Source organism: Pieris brassicae, chromosome 6 (genome assembly GCF_905147105.1).
Source record: "Pieris brassicae chromosome 6, ilPieBrab1.1, whole genome shotgun sequence".
Lineage (NCBI taxonomy): Eukaryota > Metazoa > Arthropoda > Insecta > Lepidoptera > Pieridae > Pieris > Pieris brassicae.
Genome location: NC_059670.1, coordinates 4768985 through 4792416, shown reverse-complemented (window position 1 = coordinate 4792416; position 23432 = coordinate 4768985). Strand labels below are relative to the sequence as shown.

The 23432-nt window shown below is 31.5% G+C and overlaps 1 protein-coding gene across 1 annotated transcript; it reads right to left on the bottom strand.

Moving 5' to 3' along the window:
• Positions 1–351: 351 nt before the first annotated feature.
• Positions 352–10944, bottom strand: LOC123710897 (cytochrome b5-related protein-like). Its single transcript, XM_045663194.1, has 6 exons — positions 10858–10944; positions 7152–7367; positions 6382–6791; positions 5511–5699; positions 4943–5167; positions 352–3138 (listed from the first exon to the last, which is right to left on the bottom strand). The coding sequence occupies exons 2-6, from the start codon at positions 7362–7364 to the stop codon at positions 2847–2849; spliced, it is 1329 nt and encodes a 442-aa protein (XP_045519150.1). The 5' UTR covers positions 7365–7367; positions 10858–10944; the 3' UTR covers positions 352–2846.
• Between the last annotated feature and the right edge of the window lie 12488 nt (positions 10945–23432).

The window sequence follows — 23432 nt, the reverse complement described above, 5'->3', positions numbered from 1 at the left end:
AAAATTACCACTATAAGGGGAATAATTTGTAGTCATGCAGACTAACTTGATAATGTATTGAAATATCTTAAAACCAATGTATACTAACTAGTATCTAGAAAATACAGATCTAGGCTTAAATGTGACACAAACTTAAGAACAACTAATATGATTGGTTTTATTACCTGTACTATTAATATCTTTAAAGACACCTAGCAATCAGAACCGTTCGATAATCCAAACTTTTCCACTTTGCTTCGTAAATAATAATGCAAGGAATAAAAATAAATACATTTTATTTGGATTTTTATCAAATGTTGGTGGATAGTAAAATTATGTATTGTACGCACTAAGTAATGACAGCCTACTGATAATGTCGAGAGAGTTTTTAAAAGAGATTTCAAAATGGCGACAGTAGTACCAATTTCAGCCGCTTGCCAAGTGCAAAGTATGTGGCGCTGTACTCTTAAACTAGATAGTTTTTATTAGGTTTGACTGTCAACAAATCTATCCTTTTATCTATGTCCATTTTACTTTATATGTTGATGATCCTTTTTTATTACAATGTAATCAATTTTATTCACTAAGAGACAAGATTATTTTATTCAAATGGTAAAGACATTGTAATAGCAAAACCGAACCATTGTAATATCAAAATGGTTGTTGACATTTGACATATAGTTTATTTGTCAAACGTCAATTTTCCTAGTTAGATTGTGATTTGAAACTGGCGCAATTTTTAAAGAACGGTTCGTATCGGTACATATATTTTATTCTTTATGCCATGGATTAAGGAACATAAATATTCGACCCTAAAACGTAATTATCAATTAAGAGTAACAAATTAATTCTAAACATATAAAATATAAACTTCATTTATTTATTTTACCCTTATTTATTTGACAAGGGTATTTATCAAATCAAGCCCGGATAACGGGTCTGGTTTATGACGTCATAAAATTTGGAGTCTGCAACGCCTCGATAAGTCTATTAGAGCTCAGTTTTATTAAACTTTAGATAAAATACACTACGAAATATACTAGGGATTTTTAACTAAATACTGCAACAATTTAAACAGTTAACGTAAATATTAAATGTAAAAAAAGAGGAGAGATTATATGAATCTATGCATGAATACACAGATTCCTACGTGTGTTTTCCCATATGTCAGTATAGAAGTAATTATTGGTGCACAGAGCATAGTCGGGGTCCAAACAAATGACGTCAGGATTGAGGTTTTTGGGCACAATGATTTCACGAAATAAATGTTCACATAAAACCTTCGTTGATTTTAAAAATAGAACAAAGTAAAATGTACAACGGTGAGGATAGACAGATAATTGTAAAAATACATTCATGCATTATTTACGAAAGTTCCATACATTTTACAGTGTTCTAAAAACCCAGTTGATCGCGATTTTAAACTGAAATTGCAGAAGTTACTTAACAACAGCTTGAGGAACGTTCATTCCATTAATGTTTTTTTACTCCTGTGAATTTTAACTGTTAATTCGCGCTCGTGTGATATTGCTAAGAGGAAAGTGTTGTAGGCCATATATTTTCTTTAGAACTGAAAATTAGTACGGAGTTTCTCACCCTCCCGAGTTAATTCAGAGTAATACAAAGACATTAAAACTTTTAGGACTTTGAAAATGTAATGTATGAGAAGGTGCGGCTGAACTAAGAAAGTTTATGTGTAATCAAAATAACAACAGAAGTTTCCCACTAATAAGAGTAATAAAATTATGAAATACTACGGGATATTAACTAAATTATGTAATTCCGGGTTTTTGTAATGATATATATCCTGTTGGCAATGTTGTGGATATGCTACGCTCTTCATCAAGACGATACCGTCAGTTTTATGTAACATACTTAGAATTCCTATGTCCTGCGTATGCAACATTAACAAATGACGAAACAAAAAAAAATCACCTCGAATGAATGTTTTAACTATACTCTCCTACCTAAACTATATTCACTTTCCCCGATAGCAACTCAGTAGTTATTCATAAAGGCTTTTACTGTTCCCTTTTTCTACTGACAGAATTCTAGAATCACATCTTCCCTAGGGGTTTATGGATACTAGTTTTCTACTACCCAAATCCTACCTCGCTTTGTTTGACATTTTTAGCCTATGTCGAATCTAAAGTTAGGGGCTTGATAAAAACAAAGTGGATATAAAACATACTTCTAATTAAATATACATTTCTGAATTTAAAAATTAGTTAAGCGACCAAGTCTTAATTTATATTCGGTTAAATCAATGACTCAATACCATAATTAGTACAAAGTAATTAGTTCTGAATCGTGTTTACTAAATCTATGCGTTGCTTAGTACATATGGTCCAATTAGTAGATCTATGTCAATCACATTAATATTATAAATTAAATAAAATCTTCATAATTAAGTATAAGATGTTATAAACATTAGTTCCAAAACAAGTTTTTGTACTTGGCTTGGAATTTTTTGTTTCCATTAGCCTTTAACATAATGACGTGAGAAGAACAAAAAATATTTCATGAGGTTTCTTAATACCAACTCTTGTCCTTACTTCAATATCACAGACTCAGATATATTTAGAATTATATTAAAACACAATAAGTTCTAGAATCTAATCTTAACTTTCAAAGTTCTAACTTAAGTGTGACTCCGACATGCCAACGTTTTGAATTTTGACATACGGGAGTTATATGCGACAAGTCTACCCTTAATAAGACAAGTCTAACCCGCTTATTTATTTACTCTACTTCAATTAAAGTCCTCATTTGTCTCTGTCTATACATTTAAGATTTTGCCTTGATGGAAAGAGATACTTTATGAACGGCGTAAGACCGATGCGGTATTTATAAATACAGGGGTCAATCTATTTGATTTTTTTCTCTCTAAAATTATTTGGCCGTTTCCGAATCAGCTGTTTGCTGTGGCTCAGTAGGGCTCCATAGAAGTTAGTGGTTCGAAGTTGCATTTCGTACTTCTCACAATGTTCCAAGAGTGTTGGGTAAAGATATTTTAGCTCAGCATGATCCAGCGTTGGGAAGAGATGGTGTAGGGCGTGATCTCCAAACCTCGTGATGGATTTGAAGTGGTTTCCAGCATACTCCACTCTTTCTATAACTGTATCCAGTTGATGAATACCCCAGTCGAGTTGTTCTGATCTGAAAAGTGTTTTAAAGTCAGTTTATGTACGAAAAGTTAAACGCAGCATTCTATAATGTTAGCTTGGGGCTATAAAAAAATCCATTAAGATGTTCACCACTCGACCAAATATCGCCGATATCGATACCGGTATCAACACTTAGTGAAATTAAATTAAAGTAAAATATATAAAGTTTGCTTAGTTTTTCATTATTATTAAAAATAGAAACAGTCACAAACTTTGAATATGATTAAAAGCTTAGTTAATTAAATTAAAGATTAATATATAAATGAAATAAATAACTGTTAATAATTAAAATTAACATTGATAATCGTTGTTGTTTAAAAAACAAAGCGTCTGTGTAAGACCTGCAGTGGAAAATAATCTCTCGGATTCAACAGAATTCATTTAAAATCCATATAATATGGATTGCAAAAATATTTCTTTGCATTTATCAAATGTGGAAATTTAAAAATTGAAGATTAGAAATTGGAAAAATATCGTTGTATCGGCAAACCCGATCGCCGATATTTCGGTATCAGATACATCCCTAGTTCTCATATACCTTTCATACATAAATAAACGAATAAAATATTGCCTTGGCTTAGCTTGACGTGGCTTGGATCGGTGATGTGTGTCGGGTATTTATAATTATTAGGCCCAGGACGCTTTATAATTACTGATTGTAAAAGTTTCAATGAATGCTATTTTGTATTTGCGTACCTATGTACGTACAATACGCACCTGTAGTTCGAAACAGGTGCGTGTTTTGTATTGGCATGTCTATAAATCAACCCTTTTATGTGAATGGGAGGTTTCTATGGGTATTCGAGTTCACTTGGTTGAAGAATATTTCATTCTGTTTAGAAAAGCTTTCCATACGATATTGTGAGGCATTCAACCGAACAATGGAACAGATCTAGAGCGACAAAGACAAGTGATTAAACAGACATGTCACAATCGGAATCCATTGATGCCAAACTGAATAGGAACACGCGATATTAAAACTCAGTGACCCGCTTTGTAGTTTTAACTGGATGTTTGACAGTGGCGCATCGTATTATTATTCTGACGGCATCTAAAAAATATAATATTTTCATTTGGTACGTGATGTAGTCTGTATATTACACGTTCGTTTCGTTTTAATACAATTATTTTTATTTATGACTAAAGAAGTGTTAGTTTTAAGTTATTATTTATTTACATACGGAAGTGATGTTTGGCCTTCAAGCTTATAACACTAAACCTGTTTCATTAATTTTGTGTATGTGAGTGTTTTCATATCTATATATATTACATTTAAAACACGCTTTTACGATGAAGAAAAACATCGTGAGGAATCCGGGATACCGTAGACCAAAAAAGTTGACAACCCCTACTTATTTGCCTATGAAAAAAACATCACGAAACAGATACGGAGGCTAAGGTCCTGACCTAACAGGTTGTATACAAAAAACACTTCATCACTTCCGTATGTAAACAAATAAGAACTTAAAATTAACACCTCTTTAGTCATAAATAAAAAAATAATTTTACTAAAACGAAAAGAACGTGTAATATACAGACTACATCACGTACGTCATCATCATCATCGCTATGTTACTCCATCAGTAGGACGAACAAATTTACGACTTATTTATAAAGTTTAATTTTGTTATGAAAAATATATTACCTAACAAAATTAAACGTGTCTGTACTAATCTAACATATACTACATATATACATGATTTATATATTCTCATATCTGTGTGTTCGGTAAATATATGCTTAAAAACACGAAAGTCCAGCTTTAGCGAACCGAATAAAATCGTGCATCTACATACCTAGGGACATCTCCTTCAAAGAAATTGGTATGGGCATGGTGGCCTGCTGTAAGGCCGTAAACCATGAAGAATTCACTTGAAATCATTAGTGAAAGTAACCAGATAGCGATCGTCCAAGGAAAATATAGCCCACTAGCTAGCCACATCCATACTGGTACAGTGTAGGGCAGGGTATGAGCCCATGTCACTGAAGCGCCACGGTATCCAACGATTCCAACAACAAACCTGAAATTAGTAATTATTAATATTAAAGCAATATTTATATGCTGTATGCTCTCGCAGCACCCATATGATTTAATTAATTGTGTAGTTATAACGAATTAATGTTCAAAGGAGAAATACTTCAGATGTGTGGGTGTTAGCTAACAACTTGACTTTTATAAAAAAACATATTTGACTTTATACTTAGAGCCGACTATTAAACTATATCTAATGATTTTATTTAAAGAACATACAACCCAGGTGTAGATTACAGACCATTTAAGAACTTAGATTAGATTTACTAAACGGCTTATGGACTTGAACAACTGAAGAAATGTGGTAGAAACGTTAATGTATTGATACGTACTCTTTTAAAAGGCATCCAAGAGAAACAAAAGCAAATACGATGGGATAATAAAAAGCTGCCATTTGGGCCCAAATTGGTTTATCCGGATTTGGCATGAACTGAAGGAAGGGTTCTAACAGCCCTATCTCAATATCTTGGGCCGTATTTGTATGCAGATGATGTGACATTGCGTGAGTTACGCGCCAGTCTCTAAAACAATACAAACACTGAATAATATGGTCACTATGTAAAAAAATATATATCTTATCAAACATACAAATATATACAAAATCTTGTCCATAGGATTTTTTATATATTTACGCACACATTAGGAAATACATTTCATGGGAAGCACATTCATATCCTAGAATTTTACACTTATAAAAAAATTATAAAAGTAACGAAGTCTCGCATTTCTTAATTCGGAAAGGTGTGATAAAAACGATAGAAGACTTATTATGGGTTTCCAATCCAAAATATGCATAAATTGGGTGTGAATTAACTGTGATTTAAATTTGTAAACCAATATTAAAAAGCCGGTACAAAAGCGCAACTCGTAAGAAAGATCGAAGAATTCAATTACGTGTTATAACAATGTACCTATTTGTAATTAAGAGGTCAAAAGGTTCCACATTTAAACACGTTAAGTCACATTGCAATAATTCTATGTAATTAATACGACTGCTAGTCACAATGATATGGTAATTATAAAATTATAGGCCACATTAAATTCAATTATAATGCTAGATACTACTTGGGTTGGCTTTACGTGTATGACGTATAAATTCACAAACTTGAATATACTCCAATAATTAAGATTAGACACTTAATATTACTTAAACATATACCATAGCCTAGGAAAGTCAATCATAATAATATCATAATATCTTACGCATAAGAAAATCCACTGAAGTTAAACAAATACATTCTCCAAGAGTCAGATCTATGGAAGTAATTGTGAGCACAGACTGTTAGCGCACTGATTATGTAGCCAAGTAGGAGTGTTGACACAAGACCGAGCAGCACATTCTGTGTCCAAATCCAACAGCACAAAGGACCTCCAATTATAAAAAGAATCAGTAACGCGTCAGTTACATTATCGCTCTTCTTCCTCGCGTCCTTTGGTATATCTTTTATCTTGTCAACGATTTTTGTTTTTAGAGATACATAAAAGCCGTCTTCAGCGAATGTGAAGGGTGAATTCCGTTGCGAATTCGCCTTTCGAACGAAATATTTCGGGATGATTGATTCGGCGACACCACCTAAGTGATGTGTAACAAATTGCTCCGTTATATCTGTGCCCTGTAAAGAATTTATTAAAGTGACAAATGTATCAAGCGATTAAAGCAATTGCGTTATAAAGTTTGTTTAGTATCTTTCAATGTATTTTTAATGAATGTATGCGAGTAGCGGTTCCAATATGAAACACATGTAGACCAGAAACCGATTACTCTGAAAATTGAGGATTAAGAAGAGAATTAATATTGCTGCATATTAATTAAATAGAACAATTAAACTTATATAAGTCTTATGAAAATTAAAATACGATTAGTATTATCTACTTTGTTATCATTGAAATATCACGATCCTTTTTATTATAATTAGTTTTATCATTAATACAAAATAGATTACATTTATTTATGGAATATTTTTCTAGCTTACTTTAGTATATTCTAGCCACTGGGTACCTCCGGGATGTGAGGAGATAAACTCAGTCAAATCATAAAGGTTGTCGTGAATTCTCCAAAGATTTTCAGCTCCATCCTGTTTTCTTTTACCATCCAACCATTGTCTACCCGTCTTTGGGGGAATATCTCGAAGATGAGGGTAGGGAAGGTTGGGAAAACTGACTTGACGTTGACTGTTCGGTGCCATAACCTGTAAACGTGTTAGGTCAGATACAGCAGACACTGAAATACTCTCTCACTTAAATCAATACTTTTATAAATAACTTGAACGTATTTCTGGGATGAGAGACGCACGCCGAACCCACTAGGCCAACACTGCTCTTTTCATCCATACGCAATATCACACCCTTATAACGGATTCGTCTAACTAGATATTTCATTAGAGTGTTCTAATGCAAATCACGAGTACTTTGGGTTCAAGTCCTGGGGATTTTTAAGCACAAATTCAATATTTTATCCAGTTTAGATGCGTAAGCATGCTTATGAATGTCAAAAACGTTTACAAAATTCGCGAAAGAGCAAGATGCCAAAACTACCAGGAGGCCTTGTTCTGAGAAGAACGGACAAGAAACTCAGCAAGTTTTACCCTTCCTCTACATTACAATTATACAAAGGAAAATATCAAAAACATAATGTTAAGTATTTATTTAATTCTACAGACGTCTGAAGCATGTAATAGCGAGATATTTTTCAAAATGTGAAACCAAAAATCTAATTTGGATCACGTAAAAGACTTTACCTAGTTAATAACCAAAGAGTATAGTTATAACTATTTTTCAATCATATCCATTTTATTGACGTATATTTTATAGCACGATTACTATAGTAAAATACATTTAAATACTAAGTCCTTGTTTTGTGCTTTATCTTGACCTATATGAATAATTATTTACACGTAATTCTGTTTTAATTTCGCATTTTTTATTGAGGAAGCTGAAATTTTTAGATGTTGTATGTGGCGCGTATAGTAGTTGAAGATTGACCTGCTTATATGGCCTTAAAACTGTCTGACAGTTTTATCAGTGTTCGTTATAAAATTAACTTCTTAGACTAGAACAAAACATTTCGGTCTAAAATTAAATTATTTATACTGTAATTTATGGCTAACAAAGAGTTTCGTTACAATATTCATATTTATATTGTCTATTACATTATTGTCAAAAAAATTATGTGTATGCGTCTCAATTTGGAATATGGAAATTGGGACGAAGCCTAAATTTTTTACATAATCTGTGCTAAGTGAAAGTTGATAGAAGTCGCAATGTGCCGTTTGAGCCGTTTTGTTTACATATTTAATATTTGGTTAGATTTTATTTAACAGATTCTAATACTACGTACATATAGATATATAATGTTTAGATCGCCAACCCGTTGGTGTGACCAAGTCACGATTCTCACGGGTCTCACCATGTACATTCATATACGCTAATGGAAGCTACAGATCGAACAAAGTGGATAGATATCACTAGAGGGTAGCGGAAACCTTTCAGTGACAAGACAATAAAGAGTACGTAATTTGTATATTATTAGAAGTTTTTTTATAAGAACTATTGTTAAGACCAGGGGGCAAACGGGCAGAAGTCTCACCTAATGTTAAAATATACCGCCGCCCATGGACACTCTCAATGCCAGAGAGCGCGAGTGCGTTGCCGGCCTTTAAAGAATCTGTACGCACTTTTTTTAAGGACCCTAAGTCGAATTGGTTCGGAAATCCTTCAGTGGGTAATTATAAAAGTCCGGTTAATATATTTATTTTTGACAGTGACATATACACTTAAATAATTAAATATAATTTATAAAGTTTTTTACATTTTTGAATTCTCTTAATGATGTAAGGCGACTAGTACAGTTCATTGGCATATTTTAGTATAAAATAGCATTTATTTTAGTAATTGTAACTTAATGCTACGTTTTATGCAACTGAAGGTTGTATGTTAATAATGGAAGGTCTTACTATGATGCTGTGGATGTGACTCCTATGTTCTTAATATGAAGAGTTGAAGTCGCATCAACAAACCACGAAGACCTGGTAAGGTCAGTTGAAGTAATTGTGCCGGAAATTTAACCCAAACCCATATACCAGACATTATGAAATGGATGAAGACTTTATTATATTTAACTATTACAATTAAATCCATTAATTTTGTGAATATAATATTAAAATTTAATATCAACTTCAAGACTAATAAGCCGTTTATAAGTTAAGTATGACGAAAACATAATAAATTTAAGTCCTTGTAAGTACAATATGGTTATTTAAAATATTTTTAGTTTCTGTGAATTTTATCAAAGAAAATAAGGGAGCATTCTGGTGGTGAAAGAATTTGTGAAATCGTTCGAGTACCTACTGATTTTCTTATATCCGAATTTTGTGATATAGATAATGCGGTACAATAATAGTTATATTCCGAACAATTTGAGCAGTGTTAGCCTAGTGGAGCGTTCAACTTTCAAGCTTGAGGTAAGTCAAATCAAATTCGGACACAATACATTTTTCTTTCTAATAAAGATGTTGAAGGCGTTAAAACCAGCATGCTTGAAACCCAGAAAAAGATGATATGTCTTAAGTACAAAAACCAGATCACCACCTTATCTAAAAATAAGAAAAAATCAAGTAGAGACCATAAAGGATTAAGGCGCCTAGATTATTATTTATTAACATTTAATTTTTTCTTTAAATCTTCGACTTCTTAAAATTTTCTGTACTAGCTAGTGTTAGGGTAAAAACCAGGTTTCGAACGCAAGGTTGGTAAGCGTTTCAATACTTATTAAACTTTGTTGTAAACAAATTATAATACAATGATAAAATATTATAGGAAAATTACAACACATAACTTTTCCATATACACATTCTAGTACCAATCGAAATTCTGTTTTTACGTAACATAGAAAAATAGTATTTTCGAACTTATGATGCGATTAGTTCTATGCCCAAATTATAAATTATTAAATGATTGAAGACAATTATTATCGAATCTATGAGCTATGGAATCTTATTTTAATAATATAATAGGGTGACTTGCTATTATTTATTCAAATTTACAAAAACAACAAGAAAATACATATTCCAATTGAATGCAAAATTCATTGTTCAATATAAATTGTGTAGAAACGTGGAGAATATTAACATATCAATGTACTTATTAACAACTTCCATATTCTTCAGAAATTACCAAAAGCAGATATTTTTTATCCTTAACATTTAAGTGTTTTCTCAAGATTATTCATATTATTCAATGCTTGTTATTATACTTTTTTACACTGCTTTTGATTAAGCCCTTATATATAATGATAATTGGCGTCGCATGAATTATGTATTAAAAGTACCCACTATTATTGACTGAGTTTTTTTTAAATCAAGGTAACTGTTTTAATATTTAAAAAAAATAACGATGTTATGGAAGGTATTTTTGAGGTGCCAGTACGTTTGATGTTCTAGAGTTTTTGTTAATTTAAATAAATTATTCGGATAATACGTCAAATTATATTTTAATATCCAATAAACAGATCAGCATAATTTAGGTTCAATAACATTGCTTTATAAAGGGTCGTATTACTCGTTCCAGATAGCTATAAACTGATAAAAAAACAACAACAAATAACATTTTGTGTGACATTTAAAAATAAATCGAATAAATATAAAACTCTAGTTCCTTAAACACAAAAGTCGAGTTACTTACCAAATTATGTTGTTTACACAAAAACAATTAAAATTGAATCATTTATCGCATAACGGCCGTCACGTCTAGTGCGTTGGCCGTGACTGACTGCGCATGCGACTCGTAATTTCATTTTGGTGGAATGTCATAGTCATTACAACGTTTTAATCCATTATTAATGTGACCAATACTATATAATTATGGAAACTATTCCATAATTATTCACGTGTTTTTTATTTATTTATCTAAATGCTTATTTGATAACATATTTTTAATAATGGAAACTCTTTTCATAATATAATTATTAGTATGTTTGTCTTCTTAAGAGTAATTTTCAGTATTTCATATTGTCTAATTATCATACCGTTCTGCTGTCATGTTTGCATATAACTCACTTCTTATCTTCTCTTCTTAGACTTGTTTCTATTTCTATTATCTATCATCTATTTATTTTAAAGGTTGTTATTTAAAGAATTCTATGCCTCAAACATATGAATATTGCATAGAGAAAATAAAAAAGTTACTACTGAATGTTAAGGCCTGTATTCACTTTGATTAGTGATGTTAGTGTTAGTGATTAGGAGAAAACCAGTGTGAACAGCCGCTGATAAGTGCAGGTGATTAGTTGGCTGCGTAGTAACGTGATTAGAAGCGTGTTCTATTTTTTTGCGAGTAAACTACGAGTTGCCACGTTTCTACCCCCTCACTCGCAGTGTACCTGTCAAAACATGTGATTTTAGTGTTTAGCGTCGGACGCTATGTTTTAAAAAAATGCCGATGGGGGCCGAAAACATAACCTATACATTTGTGCAGGAGTATGTAAAATATGAATGCCTTTAGAATCGTAAAGTCGCTCGCTACAAATTTAAGGTAGCCCGAAATGCGGCACTTTTAAGTATAAGTATGTATATACCGAGGTTTGGTAGTAATCAAGCTTATACTAAAATAAGAACCTTGAAGTCCACATATTCGCAAGAGGTGAAGAAAATTAAAAAAGTATAAAATCTTGCTGATTGACAGCTATCGAATACTGAATTTACTTAACAGAGCCACTAAACGTAAGACTCGCAGTAATTTAGCATAAAGTATATATAATTTCTTTACTGTAACAAAAAGTTAGTGGCAAAGTGAAGGTGAATAAAAAATGTTTTTGCGCATACTTCCGGCACAAGATTTATAAAACGAATGTTTTCTCAAAGTCAACATTCAAGTCTGTTCCAAGTTCCAAGTAAATACTACATTATTATTTATATATTTTTTCTCACAAATTTTGTTTTACAAGGTGCAGTGACATGACTTTTTTTATAAACTGATAATTTGCGATTTAGGTCATTTACAAGTCAAGGGCATGTTTTTATAAAACTTATTCTTTACCATAGTAAATCATTTGTAATGATAAGCCTAAGATAATACTCAAGCTATATTTAAAAAACCGACATCGCTGGAAAACTTGGAATCCTTGAAATTCCTCAAAACATCCTACTATTAATGATAGCTACGTCTGTCCCAACTAAATGAAATGTAGAAGTAGTGAATAATTGAAATAAATATTACACATAGTATTGTCTTGTGTTAAAATAGCTTTTACACATTAAGAAAAAAACTTTTTGAACGGATTAAAGCTATGTATTATTATACTTTTGACATTTAACACCCTTTGTCTTTAGTCACCGTGACCACGCACGCTGAATAGCACGCGAAACGTCGGTTAAAATTTAGAATTATTTAAATAATTATAAGTTTTTAATAATAATACATAGCTTTAATCCGTTCAAAAAGTTTTTTTCTTAAGGAATTTATTGATATCACGTTTCCGGCTCAATATGGTGTGCCTTTTAATAGCCTAGTCTTGTTGTATTTTTTGAGATCTTCATCATCGATTCTATGAGATGATGATGATATATGGGATGAAACTAGGAATATGTATTAGCCAATATGCGACATAAGGAAAAGGATAAGATAAAGCATGTGTTGAAAAAGAAAACACAAACCTTATAATATAAGAGAGAATTTAAATAACTAAGTAAATAGAATTTGATTATTATAAAACGCACTGGTGTAAAGTTCGGAATATATATACGTCAGAAATAATTTAATAAGAGCACAATATGTAATTTGTGTTATTAGAATGGCAACACTACGCAATATCATAGACATCTTACAGGTTGTAAATTGTCAATGTGTCAAAGTCAAACTGTCAGTAGCTCGTTCGATCGATCATTGAGTTCGGTTGCCCCAAATAAAATCCAAATGTCGAACGACATACTGCGACATATATAATAACTGTTTAATAGCTTTATAGTTATTGTTTATTACACAGTACCTAACGTTAAAAATATAAGAAATGTAAACAATTCTGCAGCGGGCTTCACTTATGAAATTTAGAAACGTCTCATATTATCTTTGTTATAAGCTATATATACCTATCGAGTCATTATGCATAAAATCAGAATAATTCATCGTTAACACAATGTATACTAGATTATTAATAGTAGAAAATTCTAGAATCTGTTATTTGAAAAACTTGAAACGGACTCGTACCTCACTACGAAAATAACTTTTCCTATCCGAGTTATAAACTCATTTCAATGACGCGTACTTTGAAGTAACTGCTATAGTAAAATATGTAACGATACTGTCTCTTTTATATTAGTCAAACTCTGTATATTAGCTGAGCAAACAAATATTTTGATCTTGATTAGAAATAGTCAATTCATTGTTATTTTTTACAATCAAATAAAACTAATAATTTCTTTGACTATTTTATAATGTTATCCTAAAGTCATGATAGTGATTATTTAAAAGCTTAACATGTCAGTGTAAATGAAAATGTTGATGCAAAAGCGTGTAAAAACATATATTTTCCGTGACGTAAAAAAATTGTATGAATGAACTTATACGCCCTCTACGGCCTTGAGGTGCGAACTTATTCGTAATTGTAAATTTAGAATCAATTTATCATATTTTCTGCTAACGTGCATAAGTGTACTTGTTAACCTATACGAATAAAGTTATTTTGAGTTATAAGAACCTCTGAATAGTGGGATCAGATTCCAGAAATAAAACTCTTCAAGAAACTACTTTTCGTTAAACACAGCAACGGACCCTAAGATCTTCGCATGCATTGAGCGTCTAGTCTACAGTAGTCTTCATTCGACTCCGCAAGCTTGTTTTTTACCAAAATAACAAAACTGACGGGCAGTACTACTTGGCCTTGCCCATGTATCGCTGTTTATTTTTTTTGTCCAGTGAGCGGAATTATACTACGACGTTTGAATATTACTCCTGTAAATTATACCAAACGTTTGGAACATCTTAGTTTGTTCTATCAAATGCTGAGATCATATCGATGTATTAAAATGCAACTAATATAAATAGAACTGTATATATTTCCTTAATTACATAACAACAATACATTGGTTGTAGTGTTTTTGTGAAAATAGACAGATACTGAAAACAATTTTTTAACCGGATTAAAGCTATTTGTATTATTATAAACTTATAATTATTTACATAATTTTACGTTTCGCGTGCTTTACAGCGTGCCTGCTCACGGTAACTCGGAAACGTCGGAAAATTTTAAATTTAAAATTATGTAAATAATTATAAGTTTATAATAATACAAATAGGTTTAATCCGGTTAAAAAAATATTTTCTTTCAATGTGTAAAAACTATGTTAACCGAAGACAATATTATAGACACATACTTTTTAAAATTACGCTCTTTTACATCACTGTAATTGTCTTTGCTATTAGGTAGATTAAGAAAACGCAGTAAGATCCTAGTCTGTAATATTGAAGAAAACCTGAAAATTATCAATGTTTTACTTTACGGTTGACAACACATAAAGTACATACAAAAGCATAAATCTCTTTAAAATCCCTTTGATGGAAATCGGATATATTTCCTTCTCTACCTTTTACGATTACTTCACTGACGCTATCTTAAATCTTGAGTCTGAAAATGTCATAAAAATAAGAATTTTTTCATTTAACTGCCTGTGTCGTAAATCTTTAAGAAGATGTTTAAAATTAAGTAAACCTTTGTGGATAGAATCTTCTTAACCGAGTTTATTATGCTGTGTAAGACGACTCCATCTTTATGATTATGTAGCGCCTACTTTGAAGAAAATGCAATTCGTTTTCAAGACAAAATGTTGTACATTTTAAAATAAAAATGCCCCAGTTGTATTTTGCAAACGCAAACGTTAAATTTGTTGAAGTTAATAATATTTCCTATTGTTGTATGCGTTAAAAGGTTATGTGCGATTTTTGATCTTGAAGTCGTGTTTTCGAATCCCGGTTCGCTATTCGTATTTTTCTTTACATATGCGAAATTAATTAAGAGCAGTGTTGGCCTAGACGCTTTAGAGGTAGAAGGTTCGATCCCCGGCTGTGCACCAATGGACTTTCTTTCTAAGTGCGCTTTCAATATTCGCTCGAACGGTGAAGGAAAACATCATGCTGAAACTAGCTTGCCTTAGTCTCAAAAAGTCGATGGCGTGCGTCAGGCACAGAAGGCTGATCACCTACTTGCCTATAAGATTAACAAATGATCATGAAACAGATACAGAAATCTGAGGACCAGACCTGAAGGGATTGTACCGACATTTATTTTTATTTTGCGAAATTAATACTGAAGAAGAAATATATCACGACAAAAATTTCAGATTACTTCTCAGTAAAAAGATAACGCGTATCAGTTAAAAAACCTTATCCCCTACTACTCCTTATCACCTACTAGCCTAAAAAGAAAATTAAAGTAACTATGTCGAGGACTGTAGTGATGTGGACCTAATGGGTTCTCAGCCTTTCCATCCTAAAAGATAAAGCAAGACGAGCATTTTGTGAACAAATTCAAAACGGTAATGCGTATAAAAATTATTGATTTTATTTCTAACAAAGTATTATTACAGCTTACTCTAATGCGGCAATTATTATTCATACGCAAAAAAAATATATATTAAACTGTAACAGTTTAAAATATTTACAAAAATAATATTTCTTAGAGTATAGGAACTGGCATGAAGCAAACCTTTTACCAGTTCACTCAACGGATAATTAAAAACGTTTGTTAATCTATGCGGTTTATTAATTATTTCCATACATTGTGTCATGTGTACTCTGTTCTAGAGGTTAGTTTGCTCCAGCTGGTAACCAGGCACTCTGCACTTGTCACTGGTTTTTTTTTGCCTGTAAAGTTTAATATATAAATATTCGAAATAAGCAGAAATCGTATATGAAACAACTACTTAGTACACCATATTGATAAAGTACTTTGTAATCCTTTATAACACTAATCTCTGAAATATGTTAAACAATGTATCGAATATTATGAGAATTAGGCTTCAGTTTGGGAACATAATCACGTTCCTTGGCTTATCGGATTACGTATAATGTTGAATAAGCAATATTTTTAGAGCAAGCTTCATAGAAATGGTTCAATTAGACATTAGCGTCGCCACGTCGCTTACGTAAGCACTTTTTCAATATTAAATGCTAGATCTACATAATTACATTCAATTATAAATTGGGTTCAGATTTTTACTGTAATTAGGTGTTGGATAATGAGTCCATTATCAAAATAAGAAAAAAAGGAGTCGTTCTGGTAGATCGTGTTCTCATTTAACTATTTATACTGATTCTGTTACAATACAGTCCAAGGGACTGATAATGTTTGACTAAAGAAGAAACAATTAATCTTCGTTTGACTGTGATTGGTCAACAGCACCGTAGTCCAATACGTGTCGTCGTGTGACGTGATATGACGTCCATTTGACCAATCACAATCGAAAGAGACGATGCGTCATTTTACATTCTCTCTTTACATCAAGCGTAATCACAATTGATTACATTAGTTTGATTTGATGAATAATTACTTATAATGATGTGCCTATATATCTAATATTAAATATATTTTTTAGTATAACATAACATATTACTCAACTGAACGACATATTATTAAATGGAGATTTTTTTATAAAAATGACTTATAAAGAATATTATTTTTTCAATAAAAATGTAATTCTTCGTGCATTATCTTCAATAGCAAGAAAAATAAAATGGTTTTATGTTTGCTGAAGTTCAAGGTTGTTATTTTTATATGAGCCTAATAAGTTGGTACTTTTATTTGTTCGCATAATAAATTCCTTCTAACATTAAATTTTATTAATCATATAATGTGCACTATATTGTTTGTTATAAGACTTGGGTTTATATACATATACATACATATATATCTTTTTTATGTAGGATAATCAGTGTGGGCATTATTTGTTGTTCTATCGAATAAATAGTGACTGTTAAGATATAATAATGATGTGGAATAAATAAATATTCATAATGTTAATAACTCACGCGTACTTTTTTGAAACTGGTTTTTTAGGTTTATCTAATTTTGATAAAATTACCCAAAATTATAGGTATTACTAAATATAATCAAATATGAAGAAAGCTGAATTACTTGAAGCTTACAACATACTTTGTGATTCATTTTATATGTTACTAGCTGCCGCCGCGAACATCGTTTCTCCTTAATGTGATTATACTTGGCCTACCTTTTTAGTACATACCAACATGGAACATTGTGCTATGCTACCCCAAAGTGTACAGTTTTTTGGAATTTTAGGATTTTCTGTGAATTTTTTTCTATATAAACCTTAGAGTTCATGTCATAAGATTTTTATTTAAAAATAAAAATTGGGGTTGATCATACTCGGTGGAAATTAAGGGTTGTATGTATTTTTGTACGTATCATAAAAAATAAAAACCAACAAAAAGCTTGTTAAAAAAAAATTAAATAAATTTAGCGGTGGTAAAACCACCCTTAACATTAAGAGGGATGAAAAATTGGTGTTTTTGGATTCCCAGACCACGGTATGAACACAAAATTTCACGAAAATCGGTCCAGTCATTTCGGAGAAGTGTAATTACAAACACCGTAACACAATAATTTTATAAATTAGATGATAATCAATACACTGCAACTTATTAGTTTCAATCACTAAATGATGTGATGTGTACCATAAAATACTTATTGTGAATTTTACGGCCACCACCGATGGTGTTTTATACTTCATTTCACGCGCCATATAAGCAGTTAATTGAACTTTAACGGTCCAAAGAATGGGACATTATTGACTTTTAGACACGATGAAAAGGATGTGGGCTTAATAGATATCAAGGGTATCGGTACACATGAAATTATACTGTTTGGAATTAAAAGTTAAATGGAGCAGTTTAAAGGTTTGACTCAGTACTGAGGTCGGCTTGAATAACGGATTGATTTTGCTTTCATTGTGCAATCAAGACCTGCTCGTATGGTAAAGGAAAACAACAGATAATATTATCTTTTGTTAAAATAGCTTTTACACATTAAGAAAAACACTTTTTGAACAGATTAAAGCTATGTATTATTATTAAAACTTATAGTTATTTACATAATTCTAAATTTTAATTTTTTTCCGACGTTTCGCGTACTTTTCAGTGTGCGTGGTCACGGTGACCACGGTGAGTTTAACAACAGATAAATTAAGAAAAAATATTGTACACGCGACTCGAAAACACGTAAATCAATAATTGATGTTTGTTTAAATTTAAGAAGTGACCGTTTTCATATGGAATTTATTAAGACTAGAATGTCTGACCATAGGCAACTTTATATCGAGTTAAAAAATTCCAAAGTGGATCTACTAGACTAAAATTGGGACGTGTATCTCGCTCGTATGTACATAATGTTAAGTTTCTCATGTAAATAAAATCCAATTTTGTAATAAGAAGTAAAGTTCTTTAAACATAACATGAGAAAACCGGCATACTAGACTCAAAAAATATAACAAAAATATTAAAGATGCTCCATTCTAACACCAGGGTTGAAATAGTGTGACTGGCATTACGTTTTAAATTATTGCTTTAGAGTAAATTCGTGAGTCAGTTAAATGAAACAGAATCATACAAATTGCCGTCAAATATCCATTTTCAACGAATAAATTTCGCTATGTAATTAGCTAATGATCATTGGGTGGTATTATGATAATTATATGCATGATACGTATTGTATTAACATGTAAGAGAAAAGCGTCAAATTAAAAGTACTATTTAGGATTTCAATACCTTCGGATCCTTATATTATTTTCTACTAGCGGACCCAATAGACGTTGTCCTGTCTTAACTATGAATATTGATTTCAAATTGGTATAATTAACTAAAAATGCTTTATGGTATACAACATTCTTTGTTTGTTTTCCTGGATGAGAAAAAGTTTGAATAGTAAAAGCGCTATGCACTAAAAAAAAAATTGCTATCGTAACAAAAGTCATCAAAGTCAGGTTGCTTAACTTATGACTACTTAATATGGTTATGGTATTTAATATGTAATTCTTAAATTTTCATTTTTTCATAAGAACCTTCCCCTGACAATAACAACCACAACAATAAAAGAATTAGCGAAATCGGTCCAGCAGATCACGCATGATGCCGTGACCAAGGGAAATAGGGATTCATTTATTTATATATATATATATATATATATATATATATATATATATATATATATATATATATATATATATATATAGATTGACCGAGAACCCTAGTCTTTTAAGTCAATACATGGTTGCTCATTTGATGGTATTTAACATTGAGCGTAAAATAAATAATACTAATCATGTATATTAAAATACACAAACCCTTTGCATCAACAATCGTTTAAGTAAATATGTAACGCAATATTCACGATGGATTTTTGTAAGACAATCTTAAGTAGTGCTCCGACGAATATATATATTGGGGAATAGAAATCGTAAACTATACAAATTGTAACGAAACTAATGAGCTTTGTTTGTCACTTGCATAATATTGTTTATTACAAATAATTGCATGTATAGACAATGTTTTGTGCTCCCTAAAACCAACCTTTTAGAGACTTATGTTATTAGTAATATTCCCAAGGGAGCTTTGCAATTGTGTGAAAACACATATCAAGTGGTACCTGTGATGTGAAAGATAACTCTTATAATAAAGCGCGGATAAACGCCTCTGAAATTCCATTATCAAAATAAAACATTGTGTTCTCATAAATATTATATTATGAATGTGACACTGATGCTAAAAGCTCGTCTCTGTGATCCGAAACCTATTTCGTCGTATTGATAAATTACCAGCCATTGATCTCTATTTGCCTTAACAAATTTGCCAAATACGTACACTTATATGTTATGAGTAATGAGCTGTCAATGCGTAGGATGGTTGTAATGCGAATAATAATATAATTGATGTAAATTACTTGATGCTACTAATTTTCATAACCAATGACCTCTTTCCAATACCTATAAATAAGCGTAAACATTTTTTGTTGTAATTTAAAACCACCTTTTCTAAATTCGTATTTTAATATTTAAATAACGAACGTCAAAATTCCAATTTTCCATGATTATCTAGTACTCTAGGCGTTTATTGGTACTGTATAATTTAACAGTTTTGGTGCCACTTAATCGTTTTATAACACTTGTGTGATTTTATTTAAAACCTCGCATCCAAGTCTTCAACTGTTCAACAAGAGTCGATATATTATAGAATCTTTTTATTGATTTCATAACCCTACAAATAACATAAATTATGACATATAGCCAAAGGTGTATTCTATATATAATACATTAAAATTAAACACTTAATACCTTTAAAGAAAACATTTTTTAAACCGGATTAAAGCTATTTGTATTATTATAAACTTATAATTATCACATAATTATTAAAAATTATTTTCTTTCAATGTGTAAAAGCTATGTTAACTAAATACAATACCACGTAATACCTTATTCGGCTAGCTGTGTGATGGTGTGAAAGTGAGGGTGTATATATTTTTATTTAGCGCTATGGATATTCTTAATATTCCTTTAATTGGGCTTAAATATGAAACAGTGTTTTTAACTACAAAAAAAGTTATTTTACGAGTTAATTATTAACTTTCTGTAAACATAGAAGAAATAAATATCGAATAAAGTTTTAATTACAAAGGGTTAAAAGGGTTATAAGATCGTTTCGCATCGTGAAACGTATGTGAAGGTAAATAGTCAATTTTCCTGAGATGAAATTACCGTGATGCCGAGATAAGTTCGGTCGGGTACTTACTTTGAACGAGAGCAATTCCCAAACTCTCGCGTAGGCAAATTGTTTAGAATTATAAGATACCGCGAAGCGAGCGAAAACGATGGAAATTGAGCATTTTATCACTTTTACGGGGATCGCCATGTAATTAGGTGAATTCGTTCAAATATTGCTTGCGAAGGAAATTTTTAGCTTATCAAATAATTATGTTTTTTAAAGATTAAAAATTCTTCAACATTTGACATTGGCATTCGAGTCTTCCCTCAAACCGTGAGCAATATTTAAAAAAAGCTAGACTTTTTGGTTAGGTCTTCGTTTGGGAAATGACAAATTGGTCACAGTTACAAAATATCTATAGCTGTATATATAATTGGAGCTCTATGCAGAACAAACACATGTTGTCGGCAGCAAGTAATTTATGTGCAACGGATTATTGCGTACAGTGCTGGAAATTTACCCTGGCAGGTTCGCGTGGCACTAGTCTGTATAAGTAGATAATCCCTTCGTGTAAAACTAAAATTTTAACAAAGATAATCCAATAGATTACGAATATAATATATATGTATCTCTGACTGGCGCTTTTATAATAGGCTCATCAAGACAGTAACTTTTAAGAATTTTTCGTCTCTTCGTTTCTTAATAAGAAGAACTTAAGCTGTTCTAAGTTATTATTATTATTACGTTTAGGTAGTCTCTTGTTTCAATGCTACTTGAGTCAGTTTTAGTACTACCAATAAATAATAATAAAGTTAATCTTATTTAGTATCGAATTGTAAGTGACGCACAAATATTAGTGTCAACAGGTGTTGTGGTTAGGCAGAAATATTAAGTTATATAAATATACCTAAAATCATATATAGGATAAGGGGGCTATCGAACTTACGGGATTCCCAAAAAGGGCAGTCATCGCAGCCCATGGACACCCATTTTAGTGGGTGCGTTGCTAGCCTTTGAGAAAGGAGTATACTGTCTCTTTAATCAATAGGAGGATTCTCCCAGGGAAGATCCCCACCCAACCCATTATTTTTTATAGACTTTAAGGGGTTAAACGGACAGAAGTTTTACCTCAAACGACCAGCCACACATGAGAATGTCACAAAGCTCGCGTTTACGTTGCCGACTTTTGAAATTAAGTACTCAAACATAATATTGAAATACCATTGCTTATTTAAACTACAAAGACAGTTCCGTCAAAGTAACTAAATTATTAATTTATACAAACGATGTCTAGCGATATTAAAGCATTTATCCCCAAGTTTTACATAAATAATAACTGTCTCGCCTCTAAAAGGAAAAAAAATCGTTTTTAGTAACGACAAAGTGTCGTAAAATTTCAGACCCACGACTTACTGAAATATTTCATGGAATATCTAAAATGTTAAACTTTTTACAGGCCTTAAATTTTTCAATGTCACTGTACTTAATTTTACTTTAAGAATTCACAGTGTTGTGGACATAAATTGTACATATTATTAAATGGTATATTTTGAATTGTTTTGTGAAGGAATTCTGAAAAGTCACGCCAGCAATGGGTTTTTTTTCTGCAAAGCACCGAAACACTTTAACGTTTTAACTGTAGTGATTGATATTCAATGTTTGAAAATATCCCCCTAGAATTTTCTAGATTATGTTCAACAAAACAATGAAACGATGGTTTTCGTGCATCCGTTTCCAACGACTCACGAATTACACCCACTCCAATAATGTTAAATACTTTACATATTATTCATGCCGAGTATGCGGTGCTGATTCCTTATGTATGTATGTAGTGTGGACAAGTTTCCGAACTTAGACGCTCATTTGGTTCGTTGTGCCCAAAGTCCTGGCTAGCCATTAAGCCAGCCTAGCTCCTTCCAGAAGATCAGAAATTGCCTTGGCGCTTCACGGAGCCGCCACCTCACTGCTGCGAGGATTTCCGTTCGTTGGGATTTGCATTCCACGACAGATATTTATTAAGGAGACAGAACCCCGTAATTGTCCGTATCATTATTTTGAAATTAAGGCGATTCCTTATCTATATATGTTACATTACATATATACAATTTAATTTGAAAACAGAATAGAATTGATCAAATAGCAACGAGTACTAGAATTTTATGAGATCACGAAAACACCTTTTCGGCACGTGTACACAAAGGCCCAAAGAAGGTATTCCTTACATCTAGCTTGTAATTGAACACGTACGACACGATTTATTCCTATTGACTTGTATTGAATTTTCAAGTTACGCCGATATGCTTAACAAGTTTTCGGTCTCACGGGTAAAGAAAACTTGGGTAAATGCAAATTCAAATATTGTAAAGTTTAACAAAGATGTAATTTGTGGGTTCACACGAAGTTTTTCAATTTACTACTGTGTTTTATAGTATTTATATTTTTCTGAGACAAAATTATTCCATAAACTATTATTATTACTTACTAGCAATACCCCGCGGTTTCGTACAGTGTGGAAAGTCTACTAAGTCGGTATATATATCTAAGTCGGTATGTAT